Source organism: Camellia sinensis, chromosome 8 (assembly GCF_055761805.1).
Source record: "Camellia sinensis isolate YWXY chromosome 8, ASM5576180v1, whole genome shotgun sequence".
Taxonomy (NCBI): Eukaryota; Viridiplantae; Streptophyta; class Magnoliopsida; order Ericales; family Theaceae; genus Camellia; species Camellia sinensis.
The window spans coordinates 18026570-18052981 of NC_138968.1; the positions used below are offsets into that span (position 1 = coordinate 18026570).

Here is a 26412-nt window from a genome sequence, read left to right on the forward strand (position 1 = left end):
GTCTGCTGATGTGGCCTGTGTCTCATCTGTCATGTGTCCGAATGCCCTTGGGTGATACAGTCCAGGTGGACTCCAGTTGTCCTGGGTTTTGCCAATTAAGTTATGCTACGGGTCCGAGGTGATGGGTTCGGGGCGGTTTGCCGTGGGCTGTATGCCCCGTGGGCCTGTCCATGTCAAGCATAAACCCAGCCTAATGCCCTAAAATCCCATAAATGATCGAACATTATAAAATAATCAAAATTTAGGCAAATATAAATAGAGAATTACAGCTAGCATTCAATTTTATTCATAGCCATACCTGTTTTCTATTCTAGTCTAAGCTCCTGGACTATAAGCATAAACCCAGCCTATTGCCCTAAAATCCCCTAAATGATCAAACATTATAAAATAATCAAAATTTAGGCAAATATAAATAGAGAATTAGAGGCAACTTGGAATATCAAATTAAGGTAACATCGTATTAGGATCTTTGATTTGTAAAAGAAAACGAAGACAGAAATAAAATAGAAAAATTAAAGTTACGTTTAATAGAGTTTTAAAATTATAATTTGAGAATAAAATTATATTTTAAATTTGTGAATTTTAAAATTATAATTTGAATATGAAAAATTTGTTTAATTAATGAATTGAGTTTGAAATAATTGATGTGATATATAATATTTGATTCAAAAATTTATAACTCATAACCAAACACACAGCCCAAACTTCTAGCTCAAAAAAAAATTCAAAAAATATTTTTTATTTAATATATAAAAATAACATATGCCAATTGCCAAAAAAAATATATATATATATATTGTTCTGATCAACTAACTAGACGACCAACTGAATGTTCGAAAAGACGACGGGATAGGCCAAATTTCAAAATTTAAATCCCGCCTAAAACGAGTTTTCAAAAGTAATGTGAAATTAATTTTTGAAAGTTACAACCAAACATCATATTCAAATGGAAGGGTTGAATCATCCAAAACCACACCAAGCACAGCCTAATTTTTCCCCCTCTTTTCCCATTGTTATTTCCTCCACAAACCTCACAGCCAAAGCGATACAAAAGTTCAGAATTCAGATATTAACACCCTCTTTTCCCATTGTTATTTCCTCCACAAATCTCACAGCCAAAAGGATACAAAAGTTCAGAATTCAGATATTAACACTGGGTTTAGATCATGAATTTCGATAAAGATTTGAAATGAAAAGGAAAATTTTTCATTTTTGAATCCCTACCAAAACCCATAATGGCTCCTTTACCTGCAGTTTATAAGCCAGCTTATATAAGAGGTCACAAAATGGCAGGTATCAAGATATCATACAGTACCATAATGGAGACAGTTTTAAGCATTGTTGCAAGCCTACAATGTTTCTCAAGCCATTCACTGGCTGAATCTCACTTTCAGAATTTAAATTTTAACAATTTAAAAAAAAAAAAAAACAAAACAAAAAAATTAGGCTTCGAAAATACAAGATCCCCATATAGGCAACTTTGGTCCCGACTCATCCATCTTCGACCAAGCACACTCCACACTATCGCTGAAGCTTGCCATCCCCACAAAGATCACAAAGAAGAATTTCATGAAAAAATTTTGTTATTGTGGATGATGATAAGGGGGCATTGTATGCCGTAGGCCATTTTGGCTATGCAACTGCATCATCCCGGGAGCCATATCAGGAGTCATAGTTGTAGGCCTCATGTAAGGGTGGTTACTATGCATCATCTGTACTGGCATGGACTGGTGGGGCACTGTGCCCCAGCCTGCTGAAGGCTGAGGTGCTGCAAGCCCTTCGGGAGCTTGGGGAAACTGGGGCCCATTGTATTGATGATGAGAGCCCATACCCCCCATTGGAAGTGGTTGATGACCAAGAATCGAGGGTTGAACATTCAACATGGGAGCATTTGGGATTGTATAATCTCTGCTTCGATCATTATTGACCTGAAATCATTATTAAGCTCCCAATGATTAAATGCTGCGTCAATATACATACAAATTTTAAATTATATAAATAATAAAAAAAAAGTGGAAATGGACCATCTCACTGCTGTTAGAAAACATGAATCATTGAACTCGAGTATATTATTACCGAAAAAATGCATATTCAAGTATAGGATCCAAATGCTGGAGATCCGTGTCAAGTTAATTGACACTTTCCAAAGACATGGCAAGCAAAATTGCCACAGCAAAAGCATAATTCAAGAATTGAGAATGTGAACTTGTCATTCTGAGAACTGTGCAGTTTCCCAGGTATACTTGCTCGTGGGGGTGCCTAACCCACATGAAGCACTGTGCAAGAACAATCATCACCATGTACTAGTGCATGGCCCTACAGACACACACACACAGAGAGAGAGAGAGAGAGAGCAACTACAAAATTAAAGGTATATCCTGATGTAGAGTTCCTTGAGATTTATGAAGATGACATGGTATCGTAACTGCATTAAAAGAGGCTGATTTGTCAGAAGTGAATGAGGCAGGCAGCATTATGGGGCCAAACGCCCAACTTAAACATAATATCCTGTTGTAGAGTTCCTGGAGATTTATGAAGATGACATATGGTATTGTTACTGCATTAAAAGAGGTTGAGTTGTCACAAGTGAATGAGGCCGATAACATTATGGGGCCAAATGCCCAATTTAAACAAACAGCATAGAAGTAGCACATATATATATTATACAAATGTTGCATCACATTCTCACGAATTTTTTTTTTTTTGAAAAAAAAAACCACAAAATCTCCAAGATATTACAAAAAAACTTGTGTTATGAAAAGTGTATAGTTCAGTACCTTTATACTGAGATCAGTGTGGCGTGAATATGAAATGTGAAGCTTGCAAAACCCTCCATCATATATGCAATGTCCTTCCAAGGCCTCCTTGGCAACAACCGCTGTCTGAACATCTGCAAGCCCATTGTACCATCAACACCTTATTCAACAACCCAATAACTTAAAGAATGCATAAACCATGACTCAGTGACACAATGGAATAGATATTAAACTTTCTTGTGATTTTACATATTTCAAGATATAAAGTTAATCCAGGATGTACCCATATTTAACCAAAACTGACTTCAAAGAAATTTAAAATTTCAACCAGATGCAAAAATGTTGAGAACTACAAAGTCAACTAATATGACTTCTGTTTTATCCCATACAAAAATAAACTTGAAAAAATTACGGAGATCTTAAGAGAACAATTTTCATGAAAACCCACAATTTTTCATGAAAACAATCACAGAACTAATCATGTATCTATGTTTTTCTACATCAAATCAGATTCTTCTACAATAGAACCCTAGATCATCTTCAGGAATTTTTTTTCCCCACAAAGCACAAGCCACACAGATTCAAAAACACATTATTGCGTGACGTCCAACAGATGTAATGATGCTAGCAACCATTGGAAAAGTCTAAAGTCTACAAAAAAAAGAAAACAGTATGTTCTCTGATTAAATGTTGCATTTGGCATCTAGTCAACCGACCTAGATTCACGATGTTCAACTTACCCAAAAAATGAGACCACGAAATGTAAACTAGATTCATGATGCAAAGAATAATATAGGCCACAAAAGGAATAAACAAAATTAACTAATCAAACCCTACACAACCTACAAAGACCAAAACATTGGGATCGACTGTACCCGTAACCCAACTATGCAATATCATCAACAACCGACTCTCTAGCCATAAAACGGAGAGACACTCATCCTGAAACACTCGCCTATTCCGTTCTAACCAAACCAACCAAAGCAAACAATGGAAAGCAAGCACCCAAGCCTTCCGAAGCTGCTTCCACACCCTAGTCCCACTCCAACTTTGCAACACTCCCATTAAAGACCCCGGTTGCACCCACACTAAGCCAAACAAAGCAATAAGAAAATTCCAAAGCCTGGACACAACCAGGCAACGAAGAAGCAAATGATCCACCGTTTCCGCATCACTACAACACATACAACACCAATTTACCAACACATGCCGCCGCCGGATCAAATTATCAATAGTAAAGATACACCCCAAAACAGCTGTCCAAACAAAGAAAGAAACCTTAGAAGGAGAACCCATTGCCCAAATACATTTCCAAGGAAACACCCCACCAACTCCCCCTACAAACACCCCATAAAAAGACGACACTGATAAAACCCCTTTAAAGCTCCGGACATCCCATACTAAAGAATCCATCCCATCCCCCACATTTTGCAATCCATACAAAAAGTCTGAAAGATCCACTAATTGGTCGAGCTCCCAATCCAGTATATCACGACGAAGACGAATATTCCAACCAACTGATTCCCCGTTCTTCTCCCTAACCGAAGCAACCAGCTCCTCCCCAACAGTTGCAATAGCAAAAATCAAAGGAAACATGGTCACCAAAGTCAAACCATCACACCATAGATCTTGTCAAAAGCAAACTCATTCACCACCTCCCACTTTAAACCGAACCCTTTCCCAAAACACCTCTCTCCCCAACCAAATTCCCTTCCACAAACCACAACCATGAGACTGAACCACCCTCTTCGAACACCAACCCCCCCCCCCCACCCTCTTCCATAGCCTCTCTCGTTCCCCCGCAAAACGCCACAACCACTTGTCCAATAAAGCCCGATTAAACACTACCAATTTCCGCACACCCAAACCCCTCCCGCTCCTTCAAAGTACAAACCCTCTCCCAAGCCACCAAATGATAATGAAAACCCTCCCCACCCCCACTCCCACTCCACAAAAATTCCCGTTGCAGCTTCTCCAACCGCTTTGCCACCCCTACAGGAGTCACATGCACAGACATAAAGTACGTCTGAATGCTGGACAAAACACTCTTGATCAAAGTAATTCGCCCCCCTTTTGACAAGTATTGACGCTTCCACCCTGCCAAACGTTGTTGAACTCTGTCCACCACCCCAGCCCACACTTGAGTCTCCTTAAAAGAAGCCCCCAAGGGAAGTCCCAAATAAGAGACTGGCAGCCTTGCCACTTTACAACCCAAAACAACGGCTAACACCGGTAATCGAGCCACCTTACCCACAGGTATCAATTCTGATTTTGACAAATTAATCCACAACCCTGACACTGCCTTAAAACATAACAAAACACATCATAGATTGCCAATTTGAGTAGCCTCCGCATCACAAAAAATCAACGCATCATCAGCATAGAATAGGTGAGAGACCACCAAAGAGGCAAGCCCCTTCCCCACCACAAAACCCAATAATAAACCCCCTTGGACCGCCCTTGAACACAATCGACTCAATGCCTCCATAACCAAAACAAACACTGATGGGGACAGTGGATCTCCCTGCCGTACACCTCTCCAAGTGGGGAAGCACCCCGCCGGCGTCCCATTAATTAGGACAGACATCCGAACAATGGAGTGGAGATACAAAAATGTATCCACCTCCTCCACCATTCCCCAAAACCCAACCTCTCCAACATGTATAGCAAGAACTTTCAATTGGCATTATCGTAAGCCTTCTCAATATCCAACTTACAAATAATACCCCCTTTCCCTTGACGAAGCTGCGAGTCCACACACTCATTAGCCACCAAAACATCCAGAATCTGCCACCCATCTACAAAAGTATTCTGAGATTCTGAGACCACCCCCTCCAACACCCCCCAAAGCCTGTTAGCCAAAACCTTAGCCAGTAATTTATAAACACTGCCCAACAGACTAATAGGCCGAAAGTCTCTAATATCCCCCCCCCCCCGTTTTTGGGAATCAAACCTATAAAAGTGGCATTCAGACTCCTCTTAAATTGCCCAGTTTGATGAAACTACTCAAACACCTCCAACACTTCCCCTTTAACCCACCAACAATGCCCTAAAAAAAAAAGCAATGGAGAAACCATCCAAGCTCGGCGCCTTATCCCCAAGCATACTTCTTAACGCACCGAAGACCTCCTCCTCAGTAAAAGGCCTCTCTAACAAGAGCCCATCCTTCTCAGAAATAGAATAAAAAACCACACCATCCAACCCCGATCGCCATATCTGACCCTTATCACGAAAAAATGCTGATAGAATGCCACTATACCATCCCTAACATCTTCTTCCGATAAAAGCAACACCCTATTGACCTGCATTCTCCCTATCTAGTTCACTCGCCGATGAGCATTTGCCATGTGATAGAAAATTTTTGTATTACGGTCCCTATCTTTCAACCACAAGCATCGAGACTTTTACCTGAAACTAATTTCCTCCATCCGAGCAACCCTCGCATAATCTCTTCGAGCCACATCCCTACCTGCCATAGCCTCCACAGAAAGATCCCCCTAAATTTCCCGCTCATCTAAACCCTGCAAAACTGACAAAATGTTTTGCTTCTGAACCTCCAAACGACCAAAAACCTCTACATTCCACCTCTTTAAATCCGAATTAAGAAGTTTCAATTTCTGAGCTAATCTATTACTAAGTGAACCCACCATATTATAACTCCCCCGCCAACCAACCACCCTTTCAGAAAAGCCAGCTGCTTGTAATCACATGTTCTTAAACCGAAAAGGTGAGGGACCGCTCTGGACACCCCCACTATCCAACAAAACGGGCCAATGATCAGAAGTCGGACGATGCAACCTGCACTGTAGCATCTAAGAAAAATGCTCCTCCTAGTCCCCAAAAACCAAGAATCTATCAAGGCGAGAACTCACGCGGCCACCTGACCAGGTATAACCTCCCCCTGTAAAGGCAAATCCACCAGCTCCATCTCATCAATGAAAGAAGCAAAATCTCACATAGACCTCCCCACTTGACTCCCCCCCAGTCTTTTCTACTGGACTCCTGACAGCATTAAAATCACCTCCAACACACCACAGCAATCCCCATCTAAAAGCAACATGCTGTAATTCCTCCCAAAAGGCTACCCTTTTTGATCCCCGAACTGGACCATAAACCCCAGTGAACACCCATCGAAAATCTTCCTTAAGGCATCTGAACAAACAAGACAAAGAAAATCCCCCAACTTTGTCCCCCTCTTTCATAACCACTCTATTATCCCAACAGATAAGAATACCCCCCAACACCCCTAAAGATAGTTGAAAAACCCATTCCACATGCCTCCCGCCCCATAACTCCGGCACACACTCCGAGCCAACAGCCTCCAACTTTGTCTCCTAGAGGCACACCACGTCCGCCCTAGCACTCTTCAACAAGGACTTCACCACCGTGCGTTTCCCTCAATCATTCAAACCCGCACATTCCAAGCCAAAATTTTCAGACGCATGGCAACAAAAGGGGACCACCCCTACTCCTTTCTTATCCACCGCTCGCCTCCGCTTGTATTTTTATCATAATTTATTGAACATTCTAGTCTCTAGAACTCCCGGACCCCCTTATCTGTTTGACCAGCAAACTGCACTTCCTCACCACCCACTCCTCCCCCAGTCCATGAAGCTTCAATAGCTAAAAATAATCTCAAAGCTTCATCCTCATGTCCCTCAAAGGATACTTCCAAAAATTTACTGACCTTGGATATGCGATCCAACACCCAATCTGATACCTCCTCTAATGATGGCAGATGATCCATACAAAAATCGACTCTTAACTCTGGCTCCGAATTTGGCAACCTAGAAGCCCCATCTGTGAGCACCTCTGGTCGAACCACCAAAGCCTCATCACTTGAACTTCGCCATCTCAGCTCTGACATAACCTCAGACCTAGCCTGGTCTGTGTTGAACACCGTGTCCCCCTCGATCTCCTCTCCCAACAACCTATTGGGCGTATATTATCCCACAGTTAGCATGGACGTGTGTCGAACTACACTCTCGCCGGTCCTCCAACGCCAACTGCCCACTAACCAAACCCAAAGTTGGTGGACGAAGCTCCACCAACAGATCTTGCGCTACCACCCCATCAGTCTGCAGATCATCTTCCCATTCGACTTGCCAACTCGACCCAATTCCATCACGCAACGAACCGAAGACACGATTCATCGACAGGTTAAGTTGTACCCTTGTCGGCAGCAATGGGCCAGCTATGACTCATTCCTATTGATCTAAGCCTGATTTATTAGGGCCCAACCCATGAACTCCAACTCCTAGCTCCCTAAACACATTATTAGCAGGGCCCACTGCTTGGGCACCCACTCTGCCCCTTTGGTCCACTGCCTTACATTTATATGGGCCCATCTGGGCCCAACCCTCTTTTCTCAACATAGTTGGCCTACCTCGAAGCCCAAGCCAATGGGACTGAGCACTATATTTGCGAGCAAATTCCCCAAATCCCGCAGACCTAAAAATCCGCCACTCATCACGCCTCCATATGCGACCTTCCTTTTGTTCCCAAACTCCACCTCACATCTCCACCGTCGGCTGCGCAGCCTCGAATGTTGGCCTTGTTTCCGGCCACACAGGTAACACATACCACCAAGACTCCCATTGGAGCAAGATCGTTGTAGGAATACTACCACCACGGCAAGCTTGCAATCGAACCACACCAAGGTCCAACGAAAGTTCATTAACGTCCACCATACCCTCACACCTCTCACCGCCCTGTACGTCTCTGACCCACGAAGATGTAAAGGTAAACCTATCACCCACAACCACAGATCTTCTCCGATACCAACCCTATAGCGATTCCGGTTGTCCCTTTACTGTTCTGTTGTATTCCGGACTCGGTTCCGTGAAGTTGGTAGTTGTATCTATCTTGTTGTCATCCTTTAATTCCGCTTGATTGAGTTTTAGGATGTATTGGGCAGAGTTGTTACAGGTTGATTAGGCTTTGATTTCAATTCTTTGTTGCCCAGTTTTCTGGAGGTCCGTTAGAGCGGGTCTTCTTGCGCTCGAGCAGAGATTGCACACTCTCTGTATTTTGGTGCTCTGCAGAACTTCTGTAAACATGTTTTTCACGCCCAAGCAAGTTTCTTTGCGCTCGAGCCGTGGCGCTCGAGCGGGTAGTACCTTTTGGTGTAAGTTCTGGGAGGGGGAAATCTACGCTCGAGCGGACTGGTTTTCGCGCTCAAGCGGATGTACTTTATTCTTGTGTCTTGGCGCTCGAGCGGGCCTTCTTGCGCTTGAGCGTACCTAGTTTTTGTTCTTGACGCTCGAGCGTTGTGTTCTCCGCTCGAACGGGAATGTCGTATATCAGTTGGCAGATGGGCGTTTTAAATTCACTTTTTACTCTCTCTCTCTCTCTCTCTCTCTCTCTCTCTCTCTCTCTCTCTCTCTTACTTTCTAAAAAGAGATTTTGAGAGTTCCTCTCTCTAGAAACTCCCTTCTCTCTAGGGTTTGATCTAGTTAGAGTGTTTCCTTTTCCTCCGGTCTTTGTAAAAGTTGGGTTGATCATCGAGGGCTATCCATTGATCCGAGAATATTGAGTTTTGGAGCACGTTAAGTTTCTTCACCTTCTTTCCTTGAGCTCCGAATTTGAGGTAGGGATTCCTACTCACTCTTATGGTCTTTGACATAGATTTTTGGTTGTTTTGATAAAGTGTTGGAGTTGGGTAAATTTTGGGACTTAGGGTTTCAAAATGTTAAAAGAGGATTTGTTATTTTGAGTCTAAAATGTGTATTGTGGGTTCAAATTAATGATATCGTTGTTGGCTGTTGATATTTAGACCATTGGGTCAATATTTAGAGATCGGGTGGAAAACCCTAATTTTGGGAAAATTGTGACTTTATGGAATTGAGTTGGAAATAATGAAATTGGTGCATTATATGGTTGAATAGTGGAGTTAGATTTATTAATCGCTCACTTTTGAAAACATTGATATTTTATCCGTTGGAGCTTTTATTATCTGTTTAGAAATAATTGCTTGGGCTACCGGTGGAGGGTAGTTTTGATTGTTGTAAACAATGCATGATGATTAGGCAAACTAAAACTAATCAATTGGGTATGTCATAGAGTATGACGGTTGATAGAATACGTTAACGTTATGTATTGATTGATTGTGTATATGATCTTTGTGTATATACGTTGTGTGTGTGGGAGGAGATAGGGAATGTACTCCACGGTTTAGGGGAAGATAGGAGATAGACCTCTAAACCGGATGTTGTTTGAGAGGAGATAGGGGATAAACTCCACTGATACAACTCATATGCTTGTCAGATAATGTGTTGATATAGCTCATATGCTTATCTTTGGAAGTGTTGATATAGCTCATATGCTTATCATTGAAAGTGTTGATATAGCTAATATGCATATCTGTTGAAATGTGGATACAACTTGTATGCTTATCTGTTGAGATGTTGATACAACTAGTATGTTTATCTATCGTAAAATGGGAAATGTTTAATATGAGTCATTGTCTCATATAAGTGGTTGGCCAGGTTCTGAGCCGTTGATGTAGATTGTGAAATTGATAAGAAATGGAAATTGAAATGAAACATGAACATAGTGGTCATGAAATGGAAATGGGTTATGAATTGGTTTATGAAAATTGAACATTTATCAATTGCTAATGTCTTAGTCATTGCTCATACTGTGTTTAGCATATCTCTACTGGGCGTTGGCTCACCCTTTATAGGACATTATTTTCAGGTACAGGTAGTATGCCACCTCCAAGGACATAGTTGGATGATGATGAGAGTTGAAGACTCTTTTTTTTGTTTATTTTGTTTATATTACATGTATATCAAGCCAAGGGCTTATTTTGTATAGAGTTAGTACTCTTCTTTTGTGTAACCAGGTGTTGACTTGGAAAACTGTAAGCCCATAGGGCATTTGCTTTTGTTGTTAACATGTAATACAGTTGTAAGAATTACTCTGATGAATAGAAATGGTTGGTTTCTTTTATATCAATGCATGTCTAAAGTGATGGGTTTTATATATTATTTTGAAGGCGTTACAAACCCCATGTCACATAAAGCCGACGGCAACCACCATTCCAAGCTCAAATCACAACCGGCGATAACCCACCGATGCCGCAAAACCACCCCAGCTTCACACAAATAAGAAAGCTTGAGCCCCCACCGATCGGATCTCCACCCTCCCCAACATCTTCCACCATTGATCCACCCACTCAAACATGGCCGAGAAGCCCACACCCTTGTCCCCCGCCTGTCCCACGGTTCTTACCAAAGCCCTATTCAACAAGCCAAACCACCCCTCCTTCGCCACAACCTGAATCAACTGGCCACTGTCGCCGATGGGAGCCACACCTCCTACCCGCGACGAAACACCCTTGTGCACCACTGAGACCCCTTTCATGGCAGCTATCTTTGAAACCCAACCTTCCCCCTTGGTAAATCCCTTGATGACCAGAGCCACACCCTCCCATCCATCCCCAAACTCCGAAGTAGGAATAAAAGTCTGGAGCCGCTTGCCGTTCAGCGTGACCACAATCTGAAACGAAGTCCCACTATCCTCGCCACGAATCCAAACAGCCACACTCTGACGTTTCCCATCCAAGCAACCCAGAAAAGATTAGGCCCCAATGTGACACAAAGCCTCCCTCAATTTCTTCACAATCCAACCTACTTCAAAACCGACCAAGATCACTTCTCACTGTAATCCTGATCCATGCTCCACAATCCCCAACCACCGATGGCCCTGCGATTCCAATGACAACTCCTGGAACTCAAAGGATCGACCCCCAAGGAAAAGAATCCTTCACCGTGGCCCATTCTCCGGCCTCACCGGAAGCATTCCAGGTAACTCTCTCATTCCATCGAAAATCGCTTCTAAATTTGGAAATAACTTACTCCTGAACCATTCTGTTCTATATGGAGTATTACTCATGATGAGTTTAAAAACTCTCACATCTTAGGCATCTCCATAGAAGGATAATAAAACAAAATAAATCAAAGATGAGAAGGAAACCAACAGTATCACAAAGAAACCCAAAAAAAAACAGCTACAGTACATAGCATGCATGATATAATTTGAGATTGCTTTGGGCATCCACATAGGCACCTAAACTATCTAACAAATAACAGGGCCACCGCATTGGCTTGCCCAGGCATTTTGACAACTTAGGAGTGATTTTCAAACAATAGTAACAATTATGCGTGCAATGATATAATTTATGAGATTGCTTTGGGCATCCACATAGACACCTAAACTATCTAACAAATAACAGGGCCACTGCATTGGCTTGCCCAGGCATTTTGACAACTTCGGAGTGATTTTCCAACATTAGTAACAATTATGTGTGTAATGAGGTGCCAGGTTTAAAATTACCAGGGTACTGAAACAAAGCATTTAGACAACAAAAGAGTAATTTTCAAACACCGGTAACAATGTGCAATGAGATGTTAGGTCAGAATTAAAGTTACCAGGGAACTGAATCAAAGCCTGAACTCCTCCATTCTTATCAAACATGGCAATCTTTAGGACAGGCCCAAAAGCAGAAAAGACCTGAGTATATGCCACAAAATCAATAGTCAGAAAGGCTTAATAATGATATCTTACAAAGAAGAAGAAGAAAGGCATAGTCATTGAGTTTTTAAAAAGAAAGAAGACGGAAGGAGAAGTCAGATACCATGTGTAAAACATCCAAGGTCACTGCATATTGCATGTTCTCAATAGAAGCAAGAAGAACATTACTCTCAGGCTCTAGCTTTTTCCCATCCAAACCCAAAGTAAGCTGCAATGATGACAAGTGGCTACGATTAATTAAACCGCCAAAAACACTACCCATCAGAGAGTTTTAAAAAAATGCAGAAATCTGCTGGGATAAGTATGGATAGCCCACCAATTGCACGTGTTATCTGGTCTTGACATAAAAAAGGTTTCACACCAAAACTGTACAACGATCCAGGGTTTTGTGAAATAAGTATAATATTTAAAGTAACGAAGTACCTATCCATCAATTTTTATTTTTATTTTTTTGTTTTGACAACTGGTAATAATTCATCCCTCACAACACACCTCTAATAGATGGTTACATTTGAATGGAAGCCATTAATGGGAAATGGACACCCGTTACATATCAGCCATGTGTTTGGCAAGCTGCCTGTAATTTATATGCCATGGTAGACTCCACTTCATCACTATGGCTAACTTGGACTCGTGAATTTAAACCAATTAACTGCCAATTCCCACAATTTACCTGACCAGTTGCGTCTATGGCTGAGGGAGCGACAGGGAGGAGAGGATTAGTGTAGTCCCTGAATCAATAGAAAGTATAGTTATAATTGTGAAAGAAAAGCTTAGAACAAAACTGAACCAAACTTGAAGATCCAAAAAACATGTCCACCCAGCAAAAATCAGACTACATACATAAATCATCACCAATCAGGGAACTGATCAAAGATGTCAGAATTTATACTAAAAACAAAGACTTCAAATATACCTGCTACGGTGACTCTGGAATTTCACAGTCAAATCTGTGTGCGCTGAATATGTGATCTTAAGGGTACACGGTCCCAATTCTGGAATCAAATAACTGATACATGCCCAGGACTGAAAAGTCAGTTGATTACCATGCAGACATATTAAGGGCAAATACATGTATAACCCACAAATGAAAATTGATACACAGTTCATCACTGGAACGCGAAATCGTTCCAGGAACTACAATTTTGATGGTCCAATGTAGCAAGTTTTTAACAAAAAGGAATGACCTATCCATCAAGTATGTCACCATTGGTTTACATAAAACATTGTTGCATGTATAGACAAGGAAGCTGATTGAATCACTTTAGGCTATATTTATAATGCCTACTTAAGTGAAAACCTATTTCGGTCAGCCTTGGTCTGCAGCCTTTTTTGTTTCCTAATTTGTGAGTACATTAGTCGCCACAATCAGTAAGGGCCTTCATAGAAAGAGGATGTTGTTAAATGGAAAAAGCTCAGAAAGCTAGTAGGAAATAACTGAGCAAGGGAGGAGAGATACAAGCAACAAGGAGTATGTGTATACCACTACTGTAGATTCTTAAAAAAGGGCCTGATAGATGTCCAGCCCCAATGTATGTGCACCACATCTACAGATATATCATCCATAACAGTTGATACATCCCAAGCCAAAAAATAAATCCTACATCACCTCGGAATGCTTCTTCCATCAAGGGCATCTTTTGCAGAAGAGGCGGTTTCTGAATCGGAAAATTGCACCAAAGCCTGCAAAGTTCATATATGAAATGAACTACTGTTGTTAGGGTTTGTAAGAAGTCAATAAGAAATTAGGAAAAAGGTGAACAAGAAAAAGAAAAATCCTGCCTATGCATGTGCACACAAACACACCTGGAACCCAGCTGTCTTCTCAAAGGTAGTAATCTTATGCACAAATCCAAAAGCTGAGAATACCTGCAAATACAATCCTTTATCCTTTCTGAGGACTATTGCAGAAACTAGGATGTATTACAAATCCAAAATTTCATTTTTTGCAAAATGATATTGCAACCAAATTTTAACATACATATACACTACTTCACAACAATCAGAATTTTGCATGCTTTAAAAAATCCAACATAATAATTAACATGCACAAACACCAAAAAAGTAATAAGAAGAAGAAGAAAATAGAATGGAACTTGAGTTAGCATCATAATCTTATAAATTAAATAACCTCCTTAACCTCCATGACATTCTACACTTTTCTTCTCAGAAACATGTTTGGGGGTTAAAATTTACAATTATAATCAACCGTAGACAGTTAACATTTAGAACTGTAGTCAGCCATAGACAATCATGGTCAAGAAAGAGCATAGTGATCAACCTAGCATATAAGATCAAGAATGATAAATGAAAAGAACTGTGCCATCAGTCTTCTATTCAACACCACAAATCCATTGTTTTGATTTTGATTGTTAGTACCTCAAATTATTTTATTTTTTCCATACTTGAGATGGATTTTAGGTGTATCGAAGAGTCGACATTTGTCCCCCAACTATCTAAAGTGTGCTATGTTCTCAAAAAAAAAAAAAAGACGCGCATCGGGATTCGGGACACTTGGAACACATTGGACATGGCATTTGTTCAAAAGTGTCCATGCTTCTTTGATAGTCTCTATGCTAACGCATAGCTATTCACATAAGCTCGTTTTCCTTGCATAAAATTGTCTGCTTCTCATTGTGAAAGTAACTCCAAACTCTCAACAAACAAAGTTCATCGTCGACCCCACTCAAAGTCTCCCATTGCAACTCAACACAGGTCAAGAAAATCCTGTGGTAATCTATGGAATTTAAGAGATGAAAAAAAATATTGTTAATCTTAAAATTTACTCTACAATATTCCTAGCAAGCAAACAAAATGAGCCTACTACCCACCAGATTCCAAGGTATATTCTTATTAGTTGTTACCATGAAAACGGGAAGCCAAAAGCAAATCCAAAACCTTAAGATAAGGCCAAGATTTCAGAGTTTCAAACCAAACCTTGCATCTTCCATGCTATGGTTCTGATCAATAGTTTGTCCATAGCTAGGGGGAATTCTGAATTGTACTGAAAGATGGTCAATGCAGCATTTGGGATATTATTTTCTTTAGGATTTTGTTAACGTGAGCTCTTAGGTTAGTTGCTAAGATACTTGAAAAGATTATACGTTATGCATGAAATTAAGTCCAATAAAGAATGTACAATCTTTTCAAGCCTTTCAACTTGTGCCCTAAGGGCACACGTTAATAATACCCTCTTCTTTATTCAAGACATGTATAATAATTTTATAAACAAATGTGAAATACCCTTTGCCAGAAGATTCTTCACAAAACACAACATAAAAAATTTGATAAGCCTTAACCTGTTTAATGTTTTGAATTCAAGAACATTGCCAAAGCGGATTAGGTATTTAAGCTTTAAAAAATATTCTTCTTTCAAAAAGATACACAATTGTGTTGGGCTTGGCCTTGTCTCTTGTGATATAATACAAAAGAGAAATAAGTTACCTTTAATTTCAATTTGGATACCAATACTCAATAATCCTAACCGAAGTTTAACCACCATACTGATCTTTACCTTCAGTAAAGGCAGGAAGAATTAAAACTGCTATGAAAAAAAATGAGTTTAGTGAGTCCCTAATCCCACCCCCCCAGCCCCCCCCCCCCCCAACTCAAAGTCTATCATGTGTTCCCATGTGTTTTAATACGAGCACACATTCCTGATTTGTGATACTCTGAACCTACTAAACAATAAGAACCAGAATATGACAATATGGCAGGGATTGAATCATTGCATTAGGCAATACAATGAAACAGTATTAAAACTGCAGCACAAACAATTATCCTACAAAACCTGACATTTCAGCACAGAACATGCAGAAATGAAAGGAAATCAAATGCAAAAACAAAAGAAAATAAAAGCATCTGAAACTCTTAGAATGGTAGGGATGGGAAAATGAAGAAGAAGGGAAGAAAGAGCCAGTGTTAAGCAAAGGAGAAAGGAGACAAACACACATGCGCTCTTTCTTCCAATGCAATAAGCTGCCATCGAAGGTATATCCTTGACATGGGCCTGCTGATCCATGCATATTTATGTCAAACAAAAGTTTTACAAAGCATGACCTACAACAACTTTACAACCTAACCACAAAAAAACATAGACAACATTCACTTAGCAACAAATTTACCTCTTCTAGCAATGGGGAAGGCATGTAACTACTTACCAAGTGTAAAACATCAATGCTGACAAGGCGTGCATCAGTACCCTCAATTGTTACCAACAGTACATTCCCAGCGACATCTGCAGTGGTTTTGTTGTTCACTATTTCTTGCCTGTTGGAATATTGTAGGTAGACGGTTTTCCCTCGTACCTGAGCCGGTTCTGAGGAAGAAGCATAATATGATATCATTGCAATAGCTTGATTTAGTTCTGCCTGGAAAAAGGTTAAGAGATATGCAATGTAAATGTGAACCATGACACATTACCAAAAGAACGGAGTAACATAAGTGGAAAAATAAATGTATACTTACAAACTCTATAAAAGCTTGATTTCGGTTTGCACCAACATTACATTTTGTGTTGACAACTTTACCAAATGGCTTCCCAAGTTCAATCAGCTCCTCCTCTATGCACTCCCATGGCAAGTTTCTCAAATGGAGAACTTTGGATGGGGGTTGTGTGTAGCGGAACTGTGGCTGGCTAGACACAGATGCCATCCTATGCTATAACTCTAACCTGTGAGACACACAATAAAGATATGAAGCCATTAAACCAATAAAGTGGAAGCCCATTTCATAATTAGGCACACCATCCCAAATCTGTAAATATAATTTCTAACAATTTTGGGTTTCATGACCATAATAAAATTAATTAGGTATTTATCTGGCCCATTTGAATTCCTATTCACGTCACATTCCTTGCTTGTGTTAGAAAAAACATGACAATTTTATGCACATGACACATTTAACAAATTAAATTGGGAAAACTAGGGTTTAGGCAATGATGAGAATTTAATTTGAAAAAGGGTAATGTAAGAATATAGAAAATGGAAAGAGAAAAGCTAGTATCATTTAAAAAAAATGGGAAAAAATAGTAAATGGCTAGATTTTTAATGGAATATGATTGAGATAAAATGAAGAATGATCAACATGCCTCAATGTACTAGTTAGCACTTAGTAAGTAGTAACTTATATTCCATGTGTATTACCCATTTTTACAAAATTTACCAACACTAAGTAGTATATAATATCATAATGTAAAACTTAAAACACTACTATATTATGATTTTAACTACTGAAAGTTATATTCGGGATGTCGACCATTTCCTCATTTGAGCCTTCCTTTTTCCTGACTTTCTTTCCAGTTGGTCTAAATTTCTCCATTTTTTTATAGTCAGTAGTATATATAATATAATGTAAACTTAACACTAGTATATTATGATTTTAATTGGCACGGCAGTTATATTCGGCACGTTCACCATTTTCTCATTTGAGCATTCCTTTTCCTATTTTTTTTTTTATCATCTTGGTTTAAATTTCCGCATTTTTTCTAGTGATGCTACATCTTCCCAATTAAAACTCTAAATCTCTGCTCAATGCTCTACTTCTCCTCCGCGGTCACATAGCTAGAACCACAACAAAATATATTCGCAAGAGAAAGAATCAAACCCCATTAGTACGATTAACTACATTTTTATTTTGAATAAACTGATGCAAAAGTCTGTGTTCAATACAAACCTAGCCGAATCGACAAAACGCTTCAAAATACAAAGAAATATCGTTTGACAAGTACATGTATATATCTAAAACAAGAAATCGAAGCACAAATTCAACTTCAAGAAACAAAAGAACGATTCAATCTCATCAATTGCAAGTCGTGATAATCAGATACGATTCGAATCGAGAAAACAGAAGAAATTAGGGCAAAAGTGGAGAGAGTGAAATCAGAGACTGGAGAATGAATGAGATTACCTGAGTGATGAAACGAAACCCGAAAGCGTTGCGGGGAATATTAGGGTTCGCAGAGGGCAAAAAATAAACTTACAATTCCGTGGTGAGTATGTGCGCGCGTGGGTGGGGATGAAAATTTGGCGCCGGATAAGCGTACTTTACGCATCCCGCTGAGGTTAGCCAAACTGGATAAACTTGACGTGTCAACCGCCTTTTGCTTGCTTTTAGCATATGGGTTCGGGTCAACAATCATTGGGCTGGGCTCGAGTTGGGCCACGCTATGTACTAGTGAGCGTATGGTACTATTTTGTTAAAAATTGATGATCAGAAAATAGAAATAAAAAATATTCATTTCTCAACTTTTAAATTATCTATTTTTCTCAACTTATTTAAGTTATTTGTGCCTAAAAAGTGGTAGGCAGAAATTATACCAAACAATCTGACACAAATTTCTAAATTAAAATAAGTTATAATCACCTCTTATAATCCACACCAAACACCCCTATATCGTGTTTGGAATAGATTATTTTAGTTAATTTTTTAACTATTTTAGGCCTTGTTTGGGAAGTAATAATTTTAGCCCAAGAGTTAAAAAGTTACTAAAAAAATCAAAAAGCCTATAGTCTATACAAAAAAGTCAAACATTTCATTTTCTCTCTACTTTTTGCATATCTTTTTGAAAAAATCAAAAATTCATTCAATTTTTTTTAATTTCATATTTTAGCCAAAAAGCTATTAAAATAGTATGTTCCCAAACGAGGCCTTAATTTGGTTTAAAAAGTTATGTTTGGGATTGATGTAGGCCGAAAGGTACCACATTGAGGCGCTTAAGTTACATTTATAGTCTTTGAATTTTGTTTATTTAGTGGAGATGATGTGTTTTGTGCACTTGTACAGATTTGGCAGGCAACACGCAAATTCAAGCAAAAAGTGGCGCAAAAGCAGATTTTTCGTGCGAGTAGTGAAAAGTCCCGGCCTGCCACCTCACCATACATGCGGCTCACCACCGCTCGAACGGCCCACCTAGGGAAAATATTCTAAGGAAAAGGAAGGCTAGGGTTTGAAGGGAGGGATTTCTCAAGCTTTAAGGGCAACTTTTATGGGAGCTTCTTCATCTTCCACCTTTTCTCACTCCTCTATGAATGGCTGGTCCTCCAGTTTTAGGATTTTGATGAAACTCTAGTCATGTAAAGAAATTTTTCTTAGGCTTTGATTGAGAAACAGTTTGAATAAATGTATGGATATTTTAGAAGTTTATAATAATTTTCCTTTTCATCTCTTCAAGTATTTTATTGTCTGTGATTGTTTAATACTTTTCATACATTAGTTTTTTTGTGTTTATATTCAAAGTATGAGACAAGTCATACTACAAGAGCAAATGACTCGTGCTACTTGAGATGATTCGTGCCTGTACGTTGAATGCAACAATCCTCTTAATCAATGTTTCAAACTTGTAATTGTGAAATATTTGGTAGTTCAAACCGGATTACAATTGATTGCCAATGTTAAGTCTTATTTATGCGGTTAATGGTGAATTATTTGCCCTAAGATTTTTCCAATTTTAATTGTCAATTCAATTTCTTAATTTCATTTAATTTTCGTTTAGCCATGATATCTCTCAATCTTTTTATCAAAATTAATTTAGGAATTTAACCATTATATTAGTTTAATTTCTCGTTTGTCCCTGTGGATCGGTACCTAGACTTACCATTATTCTAAGAAATTTGGTACAGTTTAGAGTTTATTTTTGGTGTGATAGCTTTTTTTGTAATTAATTTGATAATTGTAAGAGAAAAGTAAAATAATTATAGTTTAGATGTAACATTTTATCTTTTTGACTATTTTGGTCTATTTTATCTTGATTGATTATTTTAGCCTAGATCCAACTTTCCAAACACAGCATATTTTAGCCAAAATTGGGGTTCCCAAACACCCCCATAGGCTTGATCTAGCCTGACATTGAATTTAATTTAGCCATTTCAAATTCTACACTAAAAGAATGTACAAATTTCAAATCTATTCATTTAATCTAATAAATATGAGTTATTAATTTTTTTTTTGAAGGGTTATTAAATTATTTAAATAATTTTAACAATTATTTAATTTAAAAATAAATATAATTATTTAAAAAATATTTTAATTTAAACTCTAGAAATAAGAGAAGAGGGGTACCTGCTGTGCTTAGCGCACAGCAAGATTTACTGTGCTCCTAAACGGCACCACAATGTTGCGTTTTGTTGTAAAGGTTGCAAAGTCACTGTCCACCTAAGGGGCAAGCATTGATTATGCTATTAGCATTTTTTATTTTATTTTTTCTCTTGCTTATTTTAGTTAGGGAAAATTACCAAGAAGTCTTCTTTAAAAAATGTGTATCATATTTAGTCTCATAACCTTTTGTTTATACTCAAAAGCCCTATAATGTTTTTCTTCTTCTCTGCCATTATTCTTCTTTGCCTCTTTTGCCCTTTGTGATTTCCGGCGATCGTCGACGGGCAACCATATCTTAGCTCTTCTCTTTCTCTTTCTGATATATAGTCACCGGAGACTGACGACTACTATCGATTGGGGTTCACCAGCAACCACCGATAGCCGACTCCTTACTTCACCCTCACCGACGGTGAAGAAGATATGTTTCCAACGAAGAAGATGAGTAGATCTACTTAGATCTGATGTAGATCTACGTCAGATCCAGTTAGATCTAAACAAAAAATAGTTTCCGGAATATAATCCTCTTTTTATATCTGCCTCTCCTTCAGTATCTTAATTTTTCTACATTTTCTCTGCTATACACTTCTCTTTTTCTGTTTTAATGAAGAAAATTTTCAAGTTCTGAACAAGGAGTTTTTGAGTTTTAGTTACAGGCAGTGAAAACTATAAAATTTTGCAGTTTCAATTTTTTTGGTGCTGGAATGAATCATGGTTTAAAACTGTAAAATTTTACAGTTTCATAAAATTCTTTAGAACTATAAAATTTTGAAGTTTCATAACATTCTTTAGAACTGTAAAATTTTGTAGTTTCATAACATGTTTTCCAGTTTGATTAATAGTTTTTTGCTTTGAAACTATAACATATTACAGTTTCAAAACTTGTTTTTCAGTTTGATCAATATTGAAGATTATTTGTTTAAACCCTATAAAAATTGAAAAATAACATATGTTTTTTCCTATTGTTGCTGTTTTTTGTCGTTATATATTTTTTTTCTTTTAGTTTATCAACATTTAGCACATTTTGCTATGTTTTTTTGCTCTAATTTCTCCATTTATTTCTTTTTTTTGGGGCAATATTATGGACATTCCGGTGAGTCTCCAATGATGTTCTTAATGTCCAGTGAACGTTCTGTACATTTCGACACCTTCCATTGACATTCATAACTATAGACACCCCATTGTTGACTGTCCTTAAGACTTGGGCACCACAGGTTGATCACTCGATGATGAAAGTCACATTATCCAATCACTCAATTTTTTCAGCAAGAAGAGTTTCTAAATCCCAACCTTACACCCCATTTTGGACCGAAACTATTTTGGACAGAAAATTTTTTAGAACTTAAAACCCTCTATTTCAAAATATTTGTAAAAATGTTTCTACGATGTTCCAAGACCCGCATTTCATTAAAAATTGCACTTTTCGGTAAACCGAGTAAGGAAAAAGTGGAAATAAATGGAAGAGAGGTGAACTCTTTGAAAAATCTTTAAAACGTCTTATTTAGAGGTTTGGAGTTGAAGAAAATTGAAGGAAAGGGAAGAAAACTAGTTGGGGAATTGGTTGAGCATGAAACCGTTTAGAGAAAATTGAGCAGCTTTTACTAAATCAGGCCTATCTCTTTCTACACTTAGACTTTTGTTATGAGTCCACTACCATTGGAAAGTGGACTTCCGGAGCTTCATTTTAGACTCAAAAATCTCCTAAAGTCGAGTTCGGATGAGGGAAATATGGCCATTTGAATTTGGGCATCAACCCAGTTAAGATAGAAATGAGCAACCTTTACTAAAATAAAAATTTCTCTTTGCATACTTAGAATTTAGATGTGAGGCTGTCACCATTGAAAATTAGACTTCTGGGGCTTCAATTTAGACTCAAGAATGACCTAAAACTGAGTCCAGATGAAGGAGATATGCCCATTTGAAGTCGGGCTTGGAAGCAGATTTTCTGTGGCCGGCAATTCACACTTCTGGCCTACCCGCCACTGGTGAAAAACACAGATATTTTTGGCCAGCTGTCCCCCAAAACCTCCAGCTGTTCCAGGCATGATATTTTCGACCTGAGGGGCTATTTTTCTATATATGCTAGGCCTTCCTTCATGGTTTAAGGTTACAAAAAATTCAAAAAAGTTCCAAAACTTGAAATTCTCTCTCTATCTCTATCTTGCAACCTATACACCCTCTCTCTCCACTTCTTAAACCAATATTGGAGCTATCCTTGTTGAGATTATTGAGTCCAAATTTCAGCTTTTGAGAGTGAGAACTTGTTGGTTTGTGAGTAAAAGAGTAACCTTGCTTCAAGAGATATAATTTTGAGCATCCCTACACTACTTCTCTTCCATCTTTTCTTGCTGTTTTTGAACTATTTTTGGACTGTTTTTATGTGCTGATGTTTGTGGTTTAAGGCTATTAAAGGTAGAAGGGTTAACCACCCTTCTTTATACATTGTCTCCTAAGCTTTACACTTGTGTTTCCCATTTCTTTGTCCACTCTTTTTGAGCTTTTAAAAGCTGATTTTCAGAGCTTTTTCAGTGGCTAAAATATTATTTTGAAGTCCAAAATTAGAGGGGTTAGCTTCCCCTCTTTATGCTTTGTTTACTAGGTTTCATAGCTCCATGTTTTAGCTTATTGTTCTAGTTATTTTTGTCTTAATTCCAACATGTTTTAAGACTTATTTAGCACTGTTTCAGGACTATTTTGGGCTGGTTATGTCATTTATGCTTTATGTTACATGCTTATAGTGTAATAATCCTCATAGGTTTGATAGTTTAGGCCTTAGCCACCAACCTATTTGAGTTGACAGCATTTATTTATGGCTTTCCATACTTTTGATCACCTTTAATCACCTTTACAACCTCCCTCCTTTCTTGGCTTTTGTTTTGCTTTGAAAGTTGTTTCAAACCTATTGTTCTTTTAAGCTTGAGATTGAGATTGTCATACTTAATGATTTAATCCTTTTTAAGGGTTCATTATCAACGGCACGACATCTCTCTCATGCCTTAAGCTAACTCTTGGTTTGACATTTCTCTCCTTTAGAGGACTTAAACTCCCTTTAGACTTAATTGATTAAAGAATTGAAAGGTAACTAAAATAGAGTAATAAAATTGGTGATTAAAATTATGCAAAATAATAATTTGGTTTGGGTTCAATCGGACATTAATTGAACCCTTAAGTCTTGAGTCGTTTTATACTCATTAGTGATGAAAATGGTTCAAGCTTTTATTGTCAACTACTTCCCTTGATCATTCATGATAGGGAAGTGGTTTTGATAGTCTTGTTTTGTTGCATTTATTGAACTTGCACTCTTTGGTTCATAGGCCATCATGCAATGAAATTGCATCCATTGATGGTTTGTGAACCAAGTGTAGTACTCCTTTGAGCTGTTAAAATGATAAGGAGGGGTAAGTTGTGCAAACAAACTTTTGAGAATACACTGTTCCTGCTCTGTTTGCTCTCTGTTGCAGTAGAAAAATCTAGTCATCAATGGCCAGCAAACCACCTTTTGTGGATGGCAGGCGATCAATTCTAGCCTATTGGCCACCTGTGCAAAAATCCAGTAGTGTACTTTTGAAGCAGAAAAGAGTTGGTCGTGAGGTGAAAATTAATGCAAGTGTTCTACTGTGCAACAAAGGCATTTGGCAGTAGAAACAGTGGCTTTTTCGGGTAGAAATCCGCGTGCATGCATAAGCATTCCTCGTTTCCCGATGCAGAGTAATTAGAATAGCTAGCTTAGCACTCTTTTCATGTTGTATTCATGTAAATAATTAGTTCAATTAGTTAATTGATTTGTTGTAATAATTAGTTAAGTAGATTAGCTAAATTATTCATTTGAGTTTGTAATAGTTAATTAATTAACTTAGCTTTAATTTGTTAGTTAGTTAGTTTATTTGGACCCTCCTGCGTGAGGGTACAATCTTGTAATAATGTGTATGTCTTCTAACCCCACATCTTTATCCCTTTTATTTAATTGTTTATGATGGTTAATTTAGGGCTTCATGTTTTGTTTAGCATCTCTTATGCCTTGCATCCACTTGTATTGCATTCATCGAGGCTCGGTTCATTATTCTAACTTGCGTTGTTAGTTTAATGCTTCTTTGAATACGTGCTTAGAGCACATGCTATCAAATTGCTTCATATGCCATATTTGTAGCCGAGCCTATTTAGATTGTGTAAATCATAAAGCATTATAAATTAACGCAGCAGATAAAAATAATTCGGTTCATATTTTAATGACACAACCTCGTGGGTAAATCACGTGCTTCCAAAATCTGATCAGTCAATGAACCCAGCAGTGGAGTGATACTACAAAATGAGTATCACCCACACAAGTCACAGTGCAAAATGGCTTGATCGTTGTTTTCTGGGAGAGAGTCAGAGAGAGAGTCTGGAAAAAAGGTTATGGGTAAAAATCACATAACGTATATCTGATACACGTATATATTTAGATTAACCATATAATCGAATATATAACCAATATCTATCTATCCATATCTATTGATATGATAGATATAGATATCCTAAATGGTTATCCAAATAAGTTTTGAATTCAAATTCAAACTTACATGGATAAGGTTTAAAAGGTTCAGGTTCAAAAGGTTCTAAGGGTCATGCCACATAGGCGCCCAATTTCTAACATCTCCCACTCGGACATGAGTTGGCATGACACTGCCACATCTCTATCTCAATCTCCCCCCAAAAATAAATAATCTCATATTAGCCACTGCACCGTGCGACTGCTGAGAACACCTGCATGTGGGAGCTCTATACTAGAAACTCAAAATGAGCCAGCATAGAAACATCAACCCAAAAAGAACAGAAATAGTGTCTCATATACCCCAGACCCATCTAATTACACCAGTCCAAAAAACATCTCTAATCCCTTAAGAGAGCATGTTTGACCCTCTCAATTCTTGCAATATATTCACACTCAATTCGCCTCTCATACAGAGCGATGTGAGTTACCGGCAGTGAATATACAACAGTGGTGTAATACTAAATGATCTTCCCTTTGCACTCATGCTATTTAGTTTAGGATTGACCGCTTTCCCAGTGATGTCCCTTAAGGCCGAATCATGCATGACCGCAGGCAACATACCAAAGTAGCAGAATATCAACCCCTTACCTTATGACATAGTCAAAAGTCACAAAAGGGTACATAAATGAAAGTCATATCAATAATGACAAGTAAGACTCACACGGTGAGGAAACAGGGATCCATTCTCTCACCTCATTACTCGGTCGCCAAGCACATATAGTATGAATACATGCTACGGTGGAGTAACTATTCCATAAAGAGTGACGTCATACTCGATACACCATACAGATATTAGTCTAGTCGCTTTTTAGCGCCTAACCCGAATTCTCTATTTGCTTGCCTTCTAGGCGCCAAATGAGATCTCGCATTTGGCTAATCATAACAGGCACAACATGGAAAGTGGGTACTAACATCCATGTTTGGTCCTTAACATGACCTCATCTTGGTTATAACCAAGGCGACATACATAGTGGATGATTTAAGCCTCTCTTGGCTCTAAATAAAAATAAACCACTAGTCTCATTCTTGCTCGCTTCCAAGCGCCAATGGCGATTGCTCGTGTGAGTGAGCTAATCTTGCCTGCTGACATCATCATCTGCTAATCATTAGACACTAACCATAATAGTGTCAACATCCCATCATCTCATAACAAATAAGTGATCAATTTTTAAAAAAAACACAACCACAGTCTGCGCAATTCTAGATTCCAAGCATAGCTCTTATCAGCATCTCTTGCGACAAGCATATACAACAGAATCCACCATTTGCACCTCATATGAAGTAGTTCAAGATCACTACCTCTTGCGCAATTACCTCTCTAAAGATATTTTGGTGACCAATTTACGTTCATTCTAGATGCGCCTAATTAGCGCATTGAATCTTACAAGAAGCAAATTAATATACTACTAGTAAAGCATTTTATCCACAATCTAATGAGCATGATCAATATCTAAATGACTCAGTTGACCATTTACCAAAGATAACACTTATCATGTC

The 26412-nt window shown here is 38.5% G+C and overlaps 1 protein-coding gene across 3 annotated transcripts; it reads right to left on the reverse strand.

Moving 5' to 3' along the window:
* Positions 1 to 1183: 1183 nt before the first annotated feature.
* On the reverse strand, positions 1184 to 18433 carry PTB2 (polypyrimidine tract-binding protein 2). 3 transcript variants are annotated; one of them, XM_082882152.1, is made up of 12 exons: positions 18201 to 18376; positions 16761 to 16965; positions 16454 to 16663; positions 16245 to 16302; positions 14100 to 14162; positions 13903 to 13976; positions 13210 to 13302; positions 12967 to 13024; positions 12397 to 12501; positions 12191 to 12272; positions 2778 to 2890; positions 1184 to 1928 (listed from the first exon to the last, which is right to left on the reverse strand). In XM_082882152.1, the coding sequence occupies exons 3-12, from the start codon at positions 16486 to 16488 to the stop codon at positions 1584 to 1586; spliced, it is 1026 nt and encodes a 341-aa protein (XP_082738278.1). In that variant the 5' UTR covers positions 16489 to 16663; positions 16761 to 16965; positions 18201 to 18376; the 3' UTR covers positions 1184 to 1583. The 3 variants fall into 3 exon arrangements, with proteins under 3 accessions (XP_082738278.1, XP_082738277.1, XP_028104892.2); XM_082882151.1 differs by having other exon boundaries at positions 16245 to 16305; XM_028249091.2 differs by lacking the exon at positions 16245 to 16302 and having other exon boundaries at positions 18201 to 18433.
* Positions 18434 to 26412: the final 7979 nt, after the last annotated feature.

Excerpts from the sequence above, each read along its gene's own strand:
- PTB2 (XM_028249091.2), bottom strand. The coding sequence starts at position 16,946 with ATGGCATCTGTGTCTAGCCAGCCACAGTTCCGCTACACACAACCCCCA. Across the intron at positions 14,163-16,453 it reads GCATTGATGTTTTACACTTG|GTATTCTCAGCTTTTGGATT; the intron begins GTAAGTAGTTAC and ends TTGTATTTGCAG. Across the intron at positions 12,502-12,966 it reads CCATAGACGCAACTGGTCAG|CTTACTTTGGGTTTGGATGG; the intron begins GTAAATTGTGGG and ends TCATCATTGCAG.